The sequence below is a fragment of the Giraffa tippelskirchi genome, chromosome 13 (genome assembly GCF_054371585.1).
Source record: "Giraffa tippelskirchi isolate mGirTip1 chromosome 13, T2T-mGirTip1v1.2.pri, whole genome shotgun sequence".
Lineage (NCBI taxonomy): Eukaryota > Metazoa > Chordata > Mammalia > Artiodactyla > Giraffidae > Giraffa > Giraffa tippelskirchi.
This window is the reverse complement of record NC_137287.1, coordinates 53,648,079-53,668,152: the sequence shown is the minus strand read 5'-3', so window position 1 is coordinate 53,668,152 and position 20,074 is coordinate 53,648,079. Positions and strand designations below refer to the sequence as shown.

The window sequence follows — 20,074 nt, the reverse complement described above, 5'->3', positions numbered from 1 at the left end:
CTGACTTTTGTAGTGACTAGATTATCATAGGCGTAAGGTTGCTTAATACTTCAGCAAAAAATTGCCATGGAACTTTCTGAAAATTTGACCTCTTAAAATCTAAATGGAATTGTCTTATATTTTGCTTATCATTTGACTTCTATAATTGTATGGGTTAGATTAATAAATAAATGGGTATGAAATGATGAATTATTGTTTTACAAAAATATTTAAGATATGTTTATTTCCCACAAACAAAAAATTAATGCAAAAAAGAATAAATCTGTTACTATTTAAGTTCATTCTTATAGCAGAGTAACTTGAGATAGCTTTATTTGATGGCATTTAATTTAATTAAAATTATCATTATACTTTTTTGTTATATTGTCCTTTGAAATTATTGAAATTGCTTAAGTAACATTGTTATGTCTCTACTTGATAAAATGGAGAAAACAGAAGGTTAATTTAGATACAGAATGATAATAAAAGGAGCATGATATGTATTTTATTTTATTAGAAGTAAGAACATTGTAAAAATAGTCATTTGAAGAGAAAAAGGAAATAAAAATAGTGAATATTTACATTTTCATGCATCATAAAACAAAGAATCTATCTTTATATAAAAGTACATACTGTGATATATGTGTGTGTGTATATGTATGGCATGATCATTACCAACTTTTTCTTGGAATACTCTAGCATTAACATATTTTAATATATCGTTTAACATCTTTTGTTTGTTTTCTTTTGAACAGCAAATGCCAGTCTTCTTGGAGGTGGAGGTGGTAAGTCCTAAATATCACTTAAAATATATTTTATTACTACACCAACCATAAGATGTTTAGTAAGTTCCGTGATACTTTAACAAAATTAATTTTGCTTTATTCATCAACCATGCAAATTATAATCGTCCAGAGAATAATTCATAGCAGAAATATCTTGGGTTTACCTGAATGTTATTTTAACTGACTTCAAAATATGCAGAATACTGTTGTTCTTCTCATGCAGATTTGTGTTTCTACCTTTGGCTTAAGCTATAGCAGCAGTAAGCTATTGAGATGAATATACATATAGTAGATAATAGAGTCACTTTAAAATAATTACTTTATTGAAGTATAGTTGATATAAAATGTGTTAATTTCTTCTGTATCGCAGAGTGATTCACTCATACATGTGTATATATGTGTGTGTGTGCTAAGTAGCTTCAGGCATATACAACTCTGTGTTACCCCAGGGACTGCAGCCTGCCAGGCTGCTCTGTCCATGGGATTCTCCAGGCAAGAATACTGGAGTGGATTGCCCTGCCCTCTGTGTGTGTGTGTGTGTGTGTGTGTATCTGTGTTTGTGTGTGTGTATATATACATATATATATTCTTTTCCATTATGTTTTATCACAGGATATTAAATGTAGTTCCCTGTACTAAACAGTGGGATCTTGTTTATTCATTCTATGTATAATAGTTTGTGGGCTTCCCTGGTGGCTCAGTGATAAAGAATCTACTTGAAATGAAGGAGATGCAGCAGATGTGGTTCAGTCTCTGGGTCGAAAAGACCCCCTAGAGAAAAATATGGCAGCCCACTCTAGTATTCTTGCCTGGGAAATCCCGTGGATAGAGGAGCGTGGCGGACTACTGTTCATGGGGTCGCAAAGAGTCAGACACAACTGAGTGACCAAACAACAGCAACAGAATATTTGCAAATGCTAATCCTAAACTCCCAATCCACCCTCCCACTTTCATTCTATGTTGTCACCACAAGTCTGTTCTCTATTTCTGTGAGTCTGTTTCTGTTTTGTAGATAAATTATTTGTTTCATATTTTAGTTTCCACATATAAGTGATGTCATATGGTATTTGTCTTTCTATTTCTGACTTACTTCACTTAGTATGCTAATCTCTAGGTCCATCCATGTTGCTGCAAATGACAGTATTTCATTCTTTTTTATGGATGAGTAATATTCCATTGTGTATATATACTACAACTTATCCATTCCTCTTTCGATAAGCATTAAGGTTGTTTCCATTTCTTGGCCATTGTAAATAGTGCTGCTGTGAAGGTAGGGGTATGTGTACCTTTTTGAATTATAATTTTGTCGAGATATATGCCCAGGAGTGGAATTGCTGGATCATATGGCAACCCTAATTTTAGTTATTTTGAGGAACTTCCATAGTGTTTTCCATAGTGGCTGCAAGATAGAGTCACTTTTTCTGAGAGTCACTTGTAGTGTGAATTCTTAAACAATGCATCTGGAAACTTGTGGTTTTTCTTTTTTCATCATAATGACTAAAAAAAATCTTCATAGCCTGAGGGCTTCATATATCAGCAACTTACTGTGAAAAATAAAAAAAGAAATTAGCATTGACATTTTGCTTTTTCTTTCTTCCTTTTTAGAGGAGAAAGAGAAAGAGATCAAAGTGAGATGAGGAAGAGAGAGATCCCTGTACTAGGAATTCTATTCTGATACTAAAATCTTGGAATAAAAATAAAATACTAGGTTTTATTTCTAGGTTGAAAGATGAAAACATTCCTAGCCTCAGTCTATATTACATAGTGAGGGAGTAAAAACATATACAATAGAATGGGGTCCTTTTCATTTAGGACCCAGATGGACATAAATAGGTTTATTTTCTCTCCTTCTTCCTCTTGCTTCTCCTTTTCATGTACATGGTTGAAATAGACATGATTATACAGAGCTTTAGGTTTTCAACAAACAAGTTGGAACTTGCTTACTTGATCCTGAACTTTTAAGAAATATAATCCTTTATTAATCATCACCAGGAGGTTTCAGTGTAAATTTTATTAGAAAATTTAAATTTTAACCATTGTTCTCATACTTGAATCAATAGATTTTTGAAAAGAGAATGTTGGAAATAGAAATGATAGAAAACAGTTTAAACTAGAAAGTGCTCTTCATATTATCATGTCAATGCACATTCTGTAGCAAAATATTTTTCTTCTTCCTCAAATTTCTTTAGAAAATATATGCAAGGTTTCTCATTGTCCTACTTCTTTTTCGGTATTCTTTGGGAACTAGAAGGGAAAATTTCCTTAAGAATTTACTGGTTTTCTGGTAAACTTTTTTCTCTAGGTTTCTTACATGAAAGAAGCATTAAAATAATTCATTCATAGTGCTGATTTTCTTACATGACATATTAGTATTTTAACAAATTGGGCTACTACCGTTAAATAGGATAAAACTGTTAAAGTTGAGTCTATATATACAAATCCAGACTATTATGGTTCTTGGCTAAAGAAAACTGAATTAACTAATTATATAAGTTAAAATCATTTTAGCTGCCCATAACAGAAAACCCCACAATAATAGTGACTTAAAAGAGATAGAAATATATTTCTGTCTCTTCTAAAAGTAACCTAAATGTAGGCTAGACCAATTGTGTGATAATCCCATCCTGTCATCAAGCACTCAAGCTCTGACTTTTATGGTCTTCCTACTGTGTGGAACTCAGGGTCCATGAAGGCTAGTGGACTTTAGCCATCAAAAATATCGGGGTCAGTAGGGGTAAGGCAACAATGAAAAAAGGTGGTCCCTCAAAATCAAGCCAGTTTTCTTAGAGCAGCTTTACTAAAGTCCCACATTATCCTTGAATTGATCAAATGTTCATTTGTGGATAAGATAGTTTTATTCCAGGAAGCAATATGCTCATCCAAAAAAAAAAAGCAGTGTTCTCTTTTCTGTGGAGGAAGGAGAGGGTGGAGGTTTTGGCAGACAATGACTAGTCTCTGCCATTGTGAGAAGGCAGGCAAGTACCGTTGTTGAACTGCTTTGTTTCCATCTACATGTACACGACTGGCGTGTATAGAGTTAACTCTAGTGAGTTAGCCTGTATTTCTTTGTGGTTCCTTTAGCCTGTGTAGGAAGAAATATTGTAAATATTGTAAAATATTGTAAATTTTCAGCAATGGCAAGACATTCAGGAACAGGCAAACTCAGTTTTTCTTTACCTGAAGAATGTACTTGACTCCTCTAGATGGTTGATTTTGCTAAATGCATTTATTTGCCATAATTTCTCATTTCTAAGTTCTAAAATTAGCAGCTCAGTATCATTATAAAGATAAATTATAAGTATTTAAGATGGCTGTAATTTCTTTCATTAAAGTAGGTCATTGACAGGTTTAAATTCATTTATGCACTTCTGGAGATGTCAAGACTGTTCTAAAATACATGTTCGATTTTTGGAAGGCTGCATTTAAAAATTAAATTTAAGGAATATTTTTAGCCTTCTTTGAACTTATTTTTGGCCTTTTGATTCTATGAAAGATCTTATTAATCCTGTCAGTGATATTTGTATAGCAACAGCTAATCATCATCCAATAAGGAACACTTGAACTGATATAATCCTCTTGGATTTAATCAATGATACCTTTTGTTGACTTGAATTACTATCCCTTCAAAAATCTCTAAAGGAAATAGTTCTTTGATTGACTAAACAATTTGATCAAGAAAATTTGGCACCATATAAAAAATAATAAATCACAGCCCAGATAATCATGATGGTGTGATCACTCACCTAGAGCCAGACATCCTGGAATGTGAAGTCAAGTGGGCCTTAGAAAGCATCACTAAGAACAAAGCTAGTGGAGGTGATGGAATTCCAGTTGAGCTATTTCAAATCCTCAAAGATGATGCTGTGACAGTGCTGCACTCAATATGCCAGCAAATTTGGAAAATTCAACAGGGGCCACAGGACTGGAAAAGGTCAGTTTTCATTCCAATCCTAAAGAAAGGCAATGCCAAAGAATGCTCAAACTTACCGCACAATTGCACTCATCTCACAGGCTGGTAAAGTAATGCTCAAAATTATCCAAGCCAGGCTTCAGCAATACATGAACCGTGAACTTGCAGATGTTCAAGCTGGTTTTAGAAAAGGCAGAGGAACCAGAGGTCAAATTGCCACCAACCGCTGGATCATGGAAAAAGCAAGAGAGTTCCAGAAAAACATCTATTTCTGCTTTATTGACTAGGCCAAAGCCTTTGACTGTGTGGATCACGATAAACTGTGGAAAATTCTGAAAGAGATGAGAATACCAGACCACCTGACCTGCCTCTTGAGAAACCTGTATATAGGTCCGGAAGCAACAGTTAGAACTGGACATGGAACAACAGACTGGTTCCAAATAGGAAAAGGAGTATGTCAAGGCTGTATATTGTCACCCTGGTTATTTAACTTATATGCAGAGTACATCATGAGAAATGCTGGACTGGATGAAGAACAAGCTGGAATCAAGATTGCCGGAAGAAATATCAATAACCTCAGATATGCAGATGACACCACCCTTATGGCAGAAAGTGAAGAGGAACTAAAAAGCCTCTTGATGAAAATGAAAGAGGAGAGTGGAAAAAGTTGGCTTAAAGCTTAACATTCAGAAAACTAAGATCATGGCATCTGGTCCCATCACTTCATGGGAAGTGGATGGGGAAACAGTGGAAACAGTGTCAGACTTTATTTTTTGGGCTCCAAAATCACTGCAGATGGTGATTGCAGCCATGAAATTAAAACACGCTTACTCCTTGGATGGAAAGTTATGACCAGCCTAGATAGCATATTAAAAAGCAGAGACATTACTGAGGGACTGAACTGAACTCAACTGAACTGAAAAAATAATAAGGGTGCCTTAAGTACCATTTTCTCAGGTTCTCAGGAGAGCTTCCCCCAATTCTGTGTAAGTTGTACTTGAAATTTAAGCAAACTCAGTCTATACAAAATTGTATTACTCATAATCTTAGCATTTTGCTGTTCTTTTTGAGTGCATATTAGCAAGACATCTCCTAAAAGGAGATTGTAAATATGGTTACAATCATCCTCTCAGTTTTGGTTTTAAAGTGAGACAATCATTTTATGTAGGTGTGCATTTTCATCTTTGCCCAGAGGTCGCTGTCTTTAGAAACTTCATGTAACTTAGCGTCATTGTAGTGAGCATAAGTGATAAGCTTTCAACTACCTTGTCATATCAGCTAAAATACTTGGTAAAATGGATCATCTTTGTATATATTTCCTAGATATGTTAAGGGTATATAAATATAATAATATTTAAGTAAGAAGTGGCTGGTCTGTAGTGACTGAACTCTATCAGGAAGCTTTTATATTGTCTATGTAATGGTACAGTGTCAAAAAATCTTAGAAGTCCTATTAATTTTTTACAAGGTCACCATCATTGCTCACAGTAATAACCTGCATAGCTGTATAGCACATTATATAAAACAAGTGAATTTTATTTTCTTATTTAGTGCTTTTGTTAGTCAGGGTCAGTTCAGTTCAGTCGTTCAGTCGTGTCCGATTCTTTGCAACCCCATGAATCGCAGCACTCCAGGCCTCCCTGTCCATCACCAACTCCCGGAGTTTACCCAAACCCATGTCCATCGAGTCAGTGATGCCATCCAACCATCTCATCCTCTGTCGTCCCATTCTCCTCCTGCCCTCAATCTTTCCCAGCATCAGGGTCTTTTCCAATGAGTCAGCTCTTCGCATGAGGTGGCCAAAGTATTGGAGTTTAAGCTTCAACATCCGTAGGCTATATTAAATTGTCCTAGTGGCCTGATACAGTAAGGCTCATTTTTTGCTCACATCATAGTCTGAGTAGCTTGGTGGCTATCCTATTCAGGCTTTGCCACAAGTGGTAACCCAGAGTCTCAGGTTGTTTTCCTATCTTGCAGCTACTCTACATGATATGTGACTCCAATCACAAAACAGGAAGAAAGAGCTGGTGGATCTTGTGTGTTGTATTTACAGAGCAGTTCGTGAATGGCTTGTGTCAATTCTGCTCGTTTCATGGGTCAGAATTCAGACAGCTAACCCCTAACCTAACTACAAGGAAGCCTGAGAAGAATGAAATGGTGTGGTAAATACCTAGCGCTGTCTCAGACTCAGTGCACAGGTGAGATCAGTGTTTATTAATTATTTTAATGCTTGAGAGAAATGTGACTTAGGGAGATTTGGTGACTTCTTCAATGTCACACAGCCTATAAAGTGCAAAGGTCTAGTGAAAAGACAGGGTTCTTGATTCCCACTCAAGACTCATACCATTATTGATCTGTGATTTTTAATATATCTTTGATCTTTAGATTTGCCTTTTCTGTGCACAAGTAGGCAAGTGTTCACATCTGGAAAAGTTAAGGAGAGGAAAGGAAAACATGCAGCTGAGATAGGGATGATGCTTTCCCTGGCTTATTTTTACAAGGTTTAAGCTCAGTTGATAATTTGAAAGTACATACAGTAGCACTATCTTACAGTACCTGTGGATTGTCATCCAGATTCATATACCTTTTTTGTGTATTTGATGTTTAGTCTGAGAGCACACTGCATTTTAAATACCCATTAACTCATCTGTAATAAGCATGTTTTACATGCACAAAGTCCTATGATGTTGTACTTTTGGAATATATAATAAAAAAGACCTTTGCAGCTAGTCTTAAAATATGTCAAGAAGCAGAATTATAAAGAAAAAAGTGCAATTAAAGGGATATTTCCTTGATTTCCTTTCAGAACATTATGTAACAGACTAGAACAAAAATTAGAGCCTCTTAGTTTAGATAATATCTTTCCTTTTCATTGTCACAGTAATTAACACAGGACTGGAATCTGCTGATAGAACCCAAACAAGACCTGGTTTATGGGATTTGCTTCTTTTTTAGGCTGTCAAAAGCTCCTGAGTACTGAAGCCTGAGGCACAATGTTAGACATTTAAAATGACATTTTCTGACAGAGTAGCAATTTAAGGTTGATTTTTTATATGCATAAATTTGTAGGACTGCTTTTTTAATTATACACACACATATATACATATGTATAGATATAGCATATATTTGTATCAATACTGTGAGTCTAGACCTTATCCTTGAGGTACTTCTGTGACAGGTTAATTTTAAAAACTCTAGGCATAAGCAACTACTGCTAAATAAACTCTCAGCCCCAGATGGAACGCGTGGGAAAGCTGCTTTTCTAGAATGAGAACACAGCATATATAATGCTATTCTCTACCTCCAAAGGCTTCTTGCTCTTCTTGTACCGTTCGATCACTTCAGTTCAGTCGCTCAGTCGTGTCTGACACTTTCCGACCCCATGAATCGCAGCACGCCAGGCCTCCCTGTCCATCACCAACTCCCAGAGTTTACCCAAAATCATGTCCATCGAGTAGGTGATGCCAACCAACCATCTCATCCTCTGTCGTCCCCTTCTCCTCCTGCCCTCAATCTTTCCCAGCATCAGGGTCTTTTCCAATGAGTCAGCTCTTCGCATGAGGTGGCCAAAGTATTCGAGTTTCAGCTTCAACATCAGTCCTTCCAATGAACACCCAGGACTGATCTCCTTTAGGATGGACTGGTTGGATCTCCTTGCAGTCCAAGGGACTCTCAAGAGTCTTCTCCAACACCAGAGTTAAAAAGTATCAATTCTTTGGCGCTCAGCTTTCTTCACAGTCCAACTCTCACATCCATCCATGACTGCTGGAAAAACCATAGCCTTGACTAGACGGACCATTGTTGGCAAAGTAATGTCTCTGCTTCTTAATATGCTATCTAGGTTGGTAATAACTTTTCATCCAAGGAGTAAGTGTGTTTTAATTTCATGGCTGCAATCACCATCTGCAGTGATTTTGGAGCCCAGAAAATAAAGTCTGATACTGTTTCCACTGTTTCCCCATCTATTTCCCATGAAGTGAGGGGACCAGACGCCATGATCTTTGTTTTCTGAACGTTGAGCTTTAAGCCAACTTTTTCCACTCTCCTCTTTCACTTTCATCAAGAGGCTCTTTAGTTCTTCTTCGCTTTCTGCCATAAGGGTGGTGTCATCTGCATATCTGAGGTTATTGATATTTCTCCCGGCAATCTTGATTCCAGCTTGTGCTTCTTCCAGCCCAGCGTTTCTCATGATGTACTCTGCATATAAGTTAAATAAGCAGGGTAACAATATACAGCCTTGACGTACTCCTTTTCCTATTTGAAACCAGTCTGTTGTTTCATGTCCAGTTCTAACTGTTGCTTCCTGAGCTGCATAGAGGTTTCTCAAGACTATTAAGAATCCATTTTTTGTTATTTGGAGCTGCCTTCATTTACCTCTAAACTGGAGATAAGCAGTGGGGAATGGAGGGGATGAACTTGGACAGTTCTGAATGGCAATAAATCCATGGAGATCTCAGGAGTCCTGTCACAGATACTGTTTACCTGTGAACCACAATGTCCTTTCCTTTTGCTTTACATGATCACTTATTCCTGCAGCTCTGTCTTTGGACAAAAGTTATTAAATTTTTTAAATGAGTTAAGATAAATATATTATTTTGTGTCCTAGTTTCCTCCTCTGAAAAGGTGGTTATAATGATATGTAACTATTTTACACAGGTGGAAATACTAATTGCTCATTGGAAAGTGTTTTTCAAACGCCAGATGTTAGATACATGGTTATTACCACAGTTGTCATTATTATCATTATAGTCTCAAACTGATGCTGGGTAATTTTAAGATGTGGTGATGTTATTTCCAAATAAAGAAGAATATCCTGAATTGTTGGATAATAGAAGTCTAGATAATGTGTGGCAGAGGAGAATTTCTCTTGTGGGAAGCTAATATAGATAGTGGTACCTTAACCCCAAATAAGCCAAAGGATTTTACATGTAAATACAGATAGAAGATTATCCTAATAATAGTTCATTTAATTCTGTGTAGTACTGATTATAAGGAACCTTTCTTTCAATTATTTAAATACCCAGAGTCAGAAATTTTTATATCTTGGAGCATGATATATTCTAGCTCATGCAACCTTACTAGGTCAGCAGAAAGTGAGCTGAGGGCATTCTTTAGGGCAGGGCATGTGTTAAGGCTGTCTCTGAAAGCACAGGAAGAACAAGAAACAGCAGCATTTCCCTGTTCCAGCAATTACTTAGCACTGGGGAAGAGCTAAGGAATCCCAAAGAACAGAATTGGTGGCCATGTACTGTGTAGGTGCAGCAGGCAGTTGGGCTTGGAAGTGAAAGGAGGGAGAGAGGAATCCAACAGAAGCTTATCAGGCAGAAATGTGGTAGAGGATAGTGAGCATGCTGTACTTTGGAGGATGGCAGAGAAGACCCCATATCCTTATGGGGCCCCTGGCTCTCGATCTGAATGGCAGCAGCAGAGATCTGGGCAACAGTCTGAAGCCCAGGGGTCAGTGCTGAGGTTGGTGTCCAGACTACAGTAGCTTGAAAAAGTAATACAAGTCAAGCTCCAGCTCAGAGAAGGTAGAAGCCACTTAAGTATCTGAGTGTCCAAAACTGGCTTTGGAAGTAGAGATGAACAGAACTTATGTGTGGAGAATATCAGTGGACTCAACTGTGAACGACTGGGGGCATGAGGCAGGAGGACTGAGAAATTCACAATATTGGAGCATTCTCCAGAAGACAGTATGCAGGAAATGATGTATCTGTCAGGAGCTTGTTGCTAAAATGCTTCCTCTGCTTCTGCTGCAGGGTTATTTCTGGCCAAAAAATCCCCCCAAAACAAACAACAGAAACAAAAGCTCCCAGTTTTCATAAATGGCTGGAAGCTAAATATTCACCAACATCTGCATCTCAGTCCAGAGGCTGAGCACAGTCAAGGCCTCAGACTCCCAGATAGGTTATATATGATGTCTGTGCCTGCAGGGTCAGCTCTGTAGTACATACACCACAACGACATCTGTAATTCTCCAGGATCCATTTCTCCTATAACTGGAAAAAGCGTAATTTACTAGTTGGATTTCATTAAACCAGGAATGATTCTATATTTCTATCAGTCCTAAACCCCTGTTCTATTCATCAGATGAACTCCTACTCATCCTTCAGATCTCCACTTAAGTAATCCTTCAGCAGACCCTTCTGCATGCACTGGACACATCAGGGCTGTCACACTCCCTACTGTTAGTGTATTTCATTGAAGTTAGTGTACTTAGGTAACTATCTCCCATTCCTGATACATTGTAGGTTCTAAAATGGCATGGACTATGTCTTGTTCCTTTGCTGTATGGTCAGAATGCAGCAGAGGGTCTTAAATGTAGTAAGTACATATCAACTAACTGCTGGATGGATGAACAAAGGAATGATAATGATAACCAAATTTTATGGGTTGCTGGCTCTGTGTCAGGCACTGTGTAAGGTTGGTACATGCACTATCTCCTTTAATTCTGTCAGTAGTCCTAGGAGATGGGTCCTGTTATTATTCTCACTTTAAAGATGAAAGAGAAAAAAATTCAGAGAGGTTAGGATGACAAAATATTGGCAGACTCAGTATTTTAATGGAGACTCTCAGGCTCTGTATCCCCCTCTTTTCACCATTGCACCATGATTCATTAATTTAAATTAACCTGGAATTAGTTATGGGAATAAGGATGTAGTCATAGATTCATGGGTTTCCAAACTCTACTTTTCTGATTTCTCTGAGTAACAAAGTTGATTCTTTGAGAATAAAATTCCCATGTCTCATCCCTGTGTCTAACCCTCATTCTCTGGAAATAACTTTTAACCCTCAGAGTTGTTTTCTGGGAACAGATAAATCAGTAATTTCTAGACTTATCTGTCCTTCTGAGAATCACCCCTCAGTTCAAGTAAGCCACAGTATCTATTCTTTAACCCAAGACTCTTCCTTCTATTGATACTTTGCCTTGAGAAAACAGTATTGCCAGTATTCAAAATTTGTGAGGACATTCTCATATTCTTGGGAATCACACTTGGGTTTTCTCTAAGATGACGGAGAAGAAGGACTTGCACTCATCTTCTCCTGAGAGCACTCCAAAATTACAACTCACTGCTGAACAACCATCAAAAGGAGAATGTTGGATCCCACCAAAAAAAGATACCCCTCGTCCAAGGGCAAAGGAGAAGCCCCAGCAAGATGGTAGGAGGGGTGAAATCACATTTAGAACCAAATCCCATACCCTCCAGAGATTCTCAGAGAGCTCAAACAAACCTTGTATGCACCAGGACCCAGAAACCCCACAGAGACTGAGCCAGGCCTGTGTTTGAGTGTCTCATGAAGAGGTATGGGTCTGCAGTGGACTGCTGCAGGCGCAAGGTCTCTGGGTGCAGTAGACCTGGGTATGGTGTAAGCCCTCTTGTAGGAGGTCATCATTAACCTCACCATACAGCTGCCAGAATTTACACAGGACTGGGAAAATAGACTCTTTGAGAACACAAACAAAACCCTGTGTGCACCAGCACCCAGGAGAAAAGAGCAGTGACCCCAAAAGACACTGACCCAAATGTGTCCGTGAGTGTTGAGAAGTCTCCGGTGGTGGTGTGGGTCAGCAGTGGCCTGCTGCAGGGTTGAGGACACTGAGTGAGGCAGTGTGTGGACTGGACCTTTTGAAGGAAGTCACCATTATCTTCATTACCTCCACCAGAGATTGGCATAAGGTCAACAACAGGGAGAGAACACAGCCCTGCTCATCAACAGAAAATTGGATTAAAGATTTCCTGAGCATGACCCTGCCTATCAGAACAAGACCCAGTTTCCCCTGCAGTCAGTCTCTCCCATCAGGAAGCTTCCATAAGCCTCTTATCCTTCTCCATCAGAGGGCAGACAGAATGAAAACCACAGTCACAGAAAACTAACCAATCTGATCACATGGACCATAGCCTTGTCTAACTCAATGACACTATGAGCCATGCCATGTAGGGCCACCTAGATGGACAGGTCATGGTGGAGAGTTCTGACAAAACATGATCCATTGGGGAAGGGAATGGAAAACCACTTTAGTATTCTTGCCTCGAGAACCCCATGAAGAGTATGAAAAGGCAAAAAGATAGGACACTGAAAGATGAACTCCCGAGGTTGGTAGGAGTCCAGTTTGCTACTGGAGATCAGTGGAAAAATAACTCCAGAAAGAGTGAAGAGACGGAGCCAAAGCAAAAGCAAAAGCAACACCCACTTTTAGATGTGACTGGTGATAGAAGTAAAGTCCGATGCTGTAAAGGGCAATATTGCATAGGAACCTGGAATGTTAGGTCCATGAATCAAGGCAAATGGGAAGTGGTCAAATAGGAGATGACAAGAGTGAACATTGACATTTTAGGAATCAGTGAACTAAAATGGAAGGGAATGGGTGAATTTAACTCAGATGACCATTATATCTACTACTGTAGGCAAGAATCCCTTAGAAGAAATGAAGTAGCCATCATAGTCAACAAAAGAGTCTGAAATGCAGTAGTTGGCTGCAGTCTCAAAAATGACAGAATGATCTCTATTCATTTCCAAGGCAAACCATTCAATATCACAGTAATCCAAGTCTATGCCCCAACCAGTAATGCTGAAGAAGCTGAAGTTGAACGGTTCTATGAAGATCTAGAAGACTTTCTAGAACTAACATCCAAAAAAGGTGTCCATTTCATTATAGGGGACTGGAATCCAAAAGTAGGAAGTCAAGAGATACCTGGAGTAACAGGCAAATTTGGCCTTGGAGTACAAAATGAAGCAGGGCAAAGGCTAAAAGAGTTTTGTCAGGAGAACGCACTGGTCATAGCAAACACCCTCTTCCAACAGCACAAGAGAAGGCTCTACGCATGGACATCATCAGATGGTCAGTACCAAAATCAGATTGATTATACTCTTTGCAGCCAAAGATGGATAAGCTCTATACAGTGAGCGAAAACAAGACTGGGAGCTGACTGTGGCTCAGATCATGAACTCCTTATTGCCAAATTCAGACTTAAATTGAAGATAGTAGGGGAAACTACTAGACCATTCAAGTATGAACTAAATCAAATCCCTTACAATTATACAGTGGAAGTGACAAATAGATTCAAGGGATTAGACCTGATAGACAGAGTTCCTGAAGAAATATGGATGGAGGTTCATGACATTGTACAGGAGGCAGTGATCAAAACCATCCCTAAGAAAAAGAAATGCAAAAAGGCAAAATTTTTTCCAAGGAGAACTTACACATGGCTGAGAAAAGAAGAGAAGTGAAAGACAAAGGAGAAACAGAAAAATATACCTATCTTAATGCAGAGTTTCAAAGAATAGCAAGAAGAGATAACAAAGTTTTCCTCAGTGATCAATGCAAAGAAATAGAGGAAAACAATAGGATGGGAAAGACTAGAGATCGCTTCAAGAAAATTAGAGATACCAAGGGAACATTTCATGCAAAGCTGGGCACAATAAAGAACAGAAATGATATGGACTTAACAGAAGCAGAAGATATTAAGAAAAGGTGGCAAGGATAAACAGAAGGAAGGGAACTCGCTCAGTCGTGTCCAACTCTTTGCGACCCCGTGGACCGTAGCCTACCAGGCTCCTCCGTCCATGGGATTCTCCAGGCAAGAATACCGGAGTGGTTTGCCATTTCCTTCTCCAGAGGATCTTCCCGACCCAGGGATCGAACCCAGGTCTCCCGCATTGGAGGCAGACGCTTTAACCTCTGAGCCACCAGGGAAGTCCTAGGATACACAGAAGAACTATACAAAAAAGATCTTCACGACCCAGATAACCACAGTGGGGTGATCACTCACCTAGAGCCAGACATCCTGGAATGTGAAGTCAAGAGGGCCTTAGGAAGCATCAGTACGAGCAAAGCTAGTGGAGGTGATGGAATTCCAGTTGAGCTATTTCAAGTTCTAAAAGATGATACTGTGAAAGTGCTGCACTCAATATGCCAGCAAATTTGGAAAACTCAGCAGTGGCCACAGGACTGAAAAAGGTCAGTTTTCATTACAATCCTAAAAAAAGGCAATGCCAAAGAATGCTCAAACTACTGCACAATTGCACTCATCTCACACGCTAGTAAAGTAATGCTCAAAATTCTCCAAGCCAGGCTTCAAGAGTACATGAACAGTGAACTTGCAGATGTTCAATCTAGATTTAGAAAGGGCAGAGGAACCAGAGATCAAATTGCCAACATCCTTAGGATCATTGAAAAAGCAAGAGAGTTCCAGAAAAACATCTATTTCTGCTTTATTGACTACGCCAAAGCCTTTGAGTGTGTGGATCACAACAAACTGTGGAAAATTCTTCAAGAGATTGGAATACCAGATCACCTGCCTCTTGAGAAACCTGTATGTAGGTCAGGAAGCAACAGTTAGAACTGGACATGGAACAACAGACTGGTTCCAAATCTGGAAAGGAGTACATCAAGGCTGTATATTGTCACGCTGCTTGTTTAATTATATGCAGAGTACATTATGAGAAATGCTGGGCTGGATGAAGCACAAGCTGGAATCAAGATTTCCAGGAGAAATATCAATAACCTCAGATATGCAGATGACACCACCCTTATGGCAGAAAGTAAAGAAAACTAAAGAGCCTCTTGATGAAAATGAAAGAGGAGAGTGAAAAGATTGGCTTAAAGCTTAACATTCAGAAAACTAAGATCATGGCATCTAATCCCATCACTTCCTGGCAAATAGATGGGAAAACAATAGAAATTGTGACAGACTTTATTTTGGGGGCTCCAAAATCACTGGAGATGGTGAGTACCGCCATGAAATTAAAATATGCTTGCTCCTTGGAAGAAAATGTATGACCAACCTAGACTGCATATTCAAAAGCAGAGGCATTACTTTGCCAAAAAAGGTTCATCTACTCAAAGCAATGGTTTTTCCAGTAATTATGTATGGATGTGGGAGTTGGACTATAAACAAAGCTGAGTGCTGAAGAACTGATGTCAAAGAATTGTTGGAGAAGACTCTTGAGAGTCCCTTGGACTGCAAGGAGATCCAACCAGTCCATCCTACAGGATGTCAGTCGTGAATATTCATTCGAAGGACTGATGCTGAAGCTGAAACTCCAATCATTTGGGCACCTGATGTGAAGTACTGACTCATTGGAAAAGACCCTGATGCTGGGAAAAATTTAAGGCAGGAGGAGAATGGGATGACAGAGGTTGAGATGGTTGGATGGCATCACTGACTCGATGGACATGAGTTTGAGGAAGCTCTGGGAGTTGGTGATGGACAGGGAGGCCTGGTGTGCTGCAGTCCATGGGGTCACTAAGAGTCGGACACGACTGAGCAACTGAACTGAACTGAACTCTCATATTCTTAAATAAAATAAAGAAAACACTGTAAAGTGAAAATCTTTTTCACTTCTCTTACCAATTTTATTTCTCCTCCATATAGAAGCAATCATTATGCATTTGATGTGCAAGTGTTTGTTTCTTTATCATAGTTCTATATACATATTTATCTATGAACAATAAATAGTATTGCTTTGTTTTAAAAATGCATATGTATATTAAATATTATAGATAGTTTAAAGTTTGTTTTTTCACTAAACATTGATTAGAGATCATTGATTACAAAATGGTTACTATAAGGATGCTTTCAGTTGGAAGAAGAATGGCCTTATTCCTTTCAAATCCATGTCCATAAATAATTTAGATTTTAGGGACATACATACCAGTTAGGCAAAAATACATCTTCATTATCCTGGTACAGTCAGCTCTTTTTAGTGAAGAAGGATGGTAATAGTGGGAAGTATACATTTTTGGAAAAGCTGTAGTACTAAATCTCATCTTCCAGAATTTTGAATGTAACACAATAGTACATCTGGGTAACATTCAGTTTGGTGCTCTTAAATCCTTTCCTGTACTTCTTTGTACACATCAAGGGACACTAATTTTTAGCTTAAAGCAGAAAAATATTCATGCAAGTCTTTGGACCCCAGTTCAATGATATGTCAGCCCTTAATCCTTTGTCAAATAATGCCAAATGACTTTGATAAGATACCTAAAGTGTTTTTATATTTGGCTATTTTCCCTTGAAATAGAGAACTCCAACAGCAATTATTATTATTATTATTAAATAAGCTCTGTATCAGTGATTCTAATCTTTGGTGTGCATCAGAACTGCTGGAAAAGCTTATTAAAATACAGATTACTGATGCACATATTCAGAGTTTTTGGATCAATAAGTCTGGGGTAGAGCCTGAGAATATGCAACTTCTAACAAGCTCTCTGTTGATGCTGGCATGCCAATATGAGGACTCCACTTTGAGAATTTCTTCTCTAATAATAGTGTTTAAAGAACAGATCTCAGGCTATAATAGAATGAGGAGGTTGGTAAATTGTCAGACCAAAACCAATAAAAAAACACCTTTAAAGCTGGACCAATAAAAACCCAAAAAACCCCCACAACCATTTCAGAACTCTGAAAATCAAAATATGGAATACAGCAATCTGAGAAGAATTTATAGTTCAAAGACTGTTGTATAGCAGATAAGAATATTGGAAATTTTCACATTCTTGCTTCTACTCCCACCTTCCCAGTTTGTTTGGTATGGAAATTCTGCCAGGATGGAGCAGGCCATGGCTGCTGTGGTCAAAAGAGGCTCACTTGACTTGGATGTGAATGACAATCACACCCAGAAGAACTGTCAGTGGAAGTGAAGATATTGGAAAGATGAAAAGTCAATGCCTGAGTTGTGGTTGCAGTTTAGACAAACATTCTAACTGAGGCTGAATGCATGTGGAGTGGAGACTGGAGAAGTGCAAAGATTTTCATGTACTCTTGGCCTACCAAGGCTTCCCTGGTGGCTCAGATGGTAAAGGATCTGCCTGCAATGCAAGAGACCCAGGTTCAATGACTGGGTTGGGAAGATCCCCCAGAGAAGGGAATGGCTCCCCACTCCAGTATTCTTGCCTGGAGAATTCCATGGACAGAGGAGCCTGGTGGGCTACAGGCCGTGGAGTCACAAAGAGTTGGACATGACTGAGTAGCTAGCACTTTTGCTTTTCACTTCACTTGGCCAACCAAACCTGAAGCTGTGTCTGTGTGCATAAGGGACAAACAGGGCCCAGAGAATAGAAAACCCAGAGATTTGAAAATAGCCTGAGCTTTGATTATTCTCTCTTAACCTCATAGGGATATTTGAGCAAAATTACTGACCATTCGTTGTCTGACAACTCAGCTACAGTAAAGTAGAGGCAATCTTTTGCAACCTAGGTTTAAAAATAAACACAGGGATTAAAAAATCTAAGCAATGATATCAGAGACTTCTTATCATGGGAAAGACATATTTCACATATTTAGTAGTAAAATAAGGTAAGTTCCTATTAAAATGAGCAAATAAACTATCCCACCACCACCAACAACAACAGCACTATGCAGAGGGAAAATGATCAGATTCCAGACCTAATAAAATATATTATCCAAAATGTCTGGTTTTCAAAATATACATGAAACATGCAAACAAATAGGAACCTGTGACTGATCCTTTTCTGATGAAAAGTTCTGGAGATCATTGGTGGTAGTAGTTGCATAACAATATGAGTGTACTTAATGATGCTGAACTGTGCACTTACAGTTAAATGATAAGTTTCATGTTATGTATATTTTACCACTGCACCAAAAAAAGCATTTAATAGAAACTGTCACTCAGTGCCTCCAAATGTTCAATTTAGCAGACAAAGAATTCAGAACAGTATTATAAATATATTCAGTGAACAAAAGGGAACATTGGAGAAGGAAATGGCAACCCACTCCGGTATTCTTGCCTGGAGAATCCCATGGACAAAGGAGCCTGGCAGGCTACAGTCTATAGGAGTCACAAGAGTCGGACACAACTTCACGACTAAACCACCACCAAAGGGCACATGTTTAAATAATTAAAGGAAAGTGTGACAATAATGAATCAACAAATAGTGATTCTTAATAATGGGGTAGAAATTTTAACATTCTGGATTTAAAGAGTACAAAACTGAAATGAAAAGCCCTAACAGGGCCTAATAGCAGATTAAAGATGTCAGAAGAAAGAATTGGTGAGCCTGAAGATAGATCAGTTAAATTTTCCAGTCTGAAGAACAGAGAAAAATGATTGAAGAAAAATGACCAAAGCATCATAGAACTGTTGGACAAGAATAAATATGCCAACATGTGTGTAATGGGAGTCCCAGGAAGAGAATAGAAAAAGGGAAAGAAAAATTATTTTAAGAAATAACAGTCAAAATCTTCCCAAATTTGATGAGAAACATTAATCCATGCATCAAGGAAACTCCAAGAAATATTTATAAAACAAATACAAAAAGATCCACACAATAGAAAAATCTATCAATATGATTAATGGCTAATTTATATTCTGACAGTAGTAGCCAGAAGGTAGTGAAATAATATATTCAAACTGCTGAAAGAGAAAAACCAAAACAAACCCAAGAAACCATTCCAGCCAATGATCCAATACTAGCCAAAATTCCTTAAAATATAAAGGAGAAATAAATTCATTTCCAGATAAACAAAGACTGCAGATGTTCCTAATAAAAAATCCTTAAAAGAAATACTTAGTTCCTTAGGCTGAAGGAAAACTACACTAGAAGGTAATGTGAAACAAACAAAAAAGTACCAAAATGATGAATGTGGTTTTGTATGTTAATAAAAGACTCTATTGAATACATTTTTTCACCGTTCTTCTATTAACTTCTTTAAATATAAGTTATTTAGCTTATAACATATATAAATGGACAATGTCTGACAACAGTAGCACAAATGAGAGGGTATGAAATGAAGATGGATTACAGCAAAGTTTATACATTTTAACAAAAGGTAGTTACTATTGATCTGAAATAGATTGTGATAAATTAATACTCAAATTGTAATTCCTGGAGTAACCAAGAGGAAAATAACTTTTTATAAAGGTGAAAAATCAAGAGCACAATTAAAGCAAAAAACTGAAAATATTTAATGCAGAAGAAGGTAATATGGGAGGAACGGAGGAAAGACAGAAACCATATAGAATACAAATAAGCAAAATTGCACCTGTAAATCTAATCATACCAAAATTCCATTAAATATAAATATTCTAAATGCTGCAATCAAAAGCAGAGGTAATCATATTGCATAAAAAGAGCAAGATACTGCTGTATGTTTTCTGTGAGCGATATATGTGACATTCAAAGATACAAATATACTGAAAGTAAAAGGATGGAGAAAGATATGGATGCAAACAGTAATCATCAGAGAAGTCATAGTTGCTATCAGGCAACAAATATTACTAGAGACAAAGAAGTATAATTTATCATATTGAAAGGGTCAATACAGCAAGAAGAAGTAGCAACTATAAATGTACATACACCTAATAACAAAGTCTCAAAATGAATAAAGCAAAAACTGACATAATTGAAAGGAGAAATAGTATATTCAATAATAAT

General features: G+C 37.9%; 1 protein-coding gene across 2 annotated transcripts in view; it reads left to right on the top strand.

Moving 5' to 3' along the window:
* MACROD2 (mono-ADP ribosylhydrolase 2) overlaps positions 1-20,074 on the top strand; it is a 2,278,672-nt gene that overhangs the window by 543,338 nt on the left and 1,715,260 nt on the right. For both annotated transcript variants that reach the window (XM_081556519.1, XM_081556518.1), the window contains exon 4: positions 735-764. In XM_081556519.1, the coding sequence (XP_081412645.1) occupies positions 735-764 (30 nt within the window). The remainder of the gene's footprint in view (positions 1-734; positions 765-20,074) is intronic.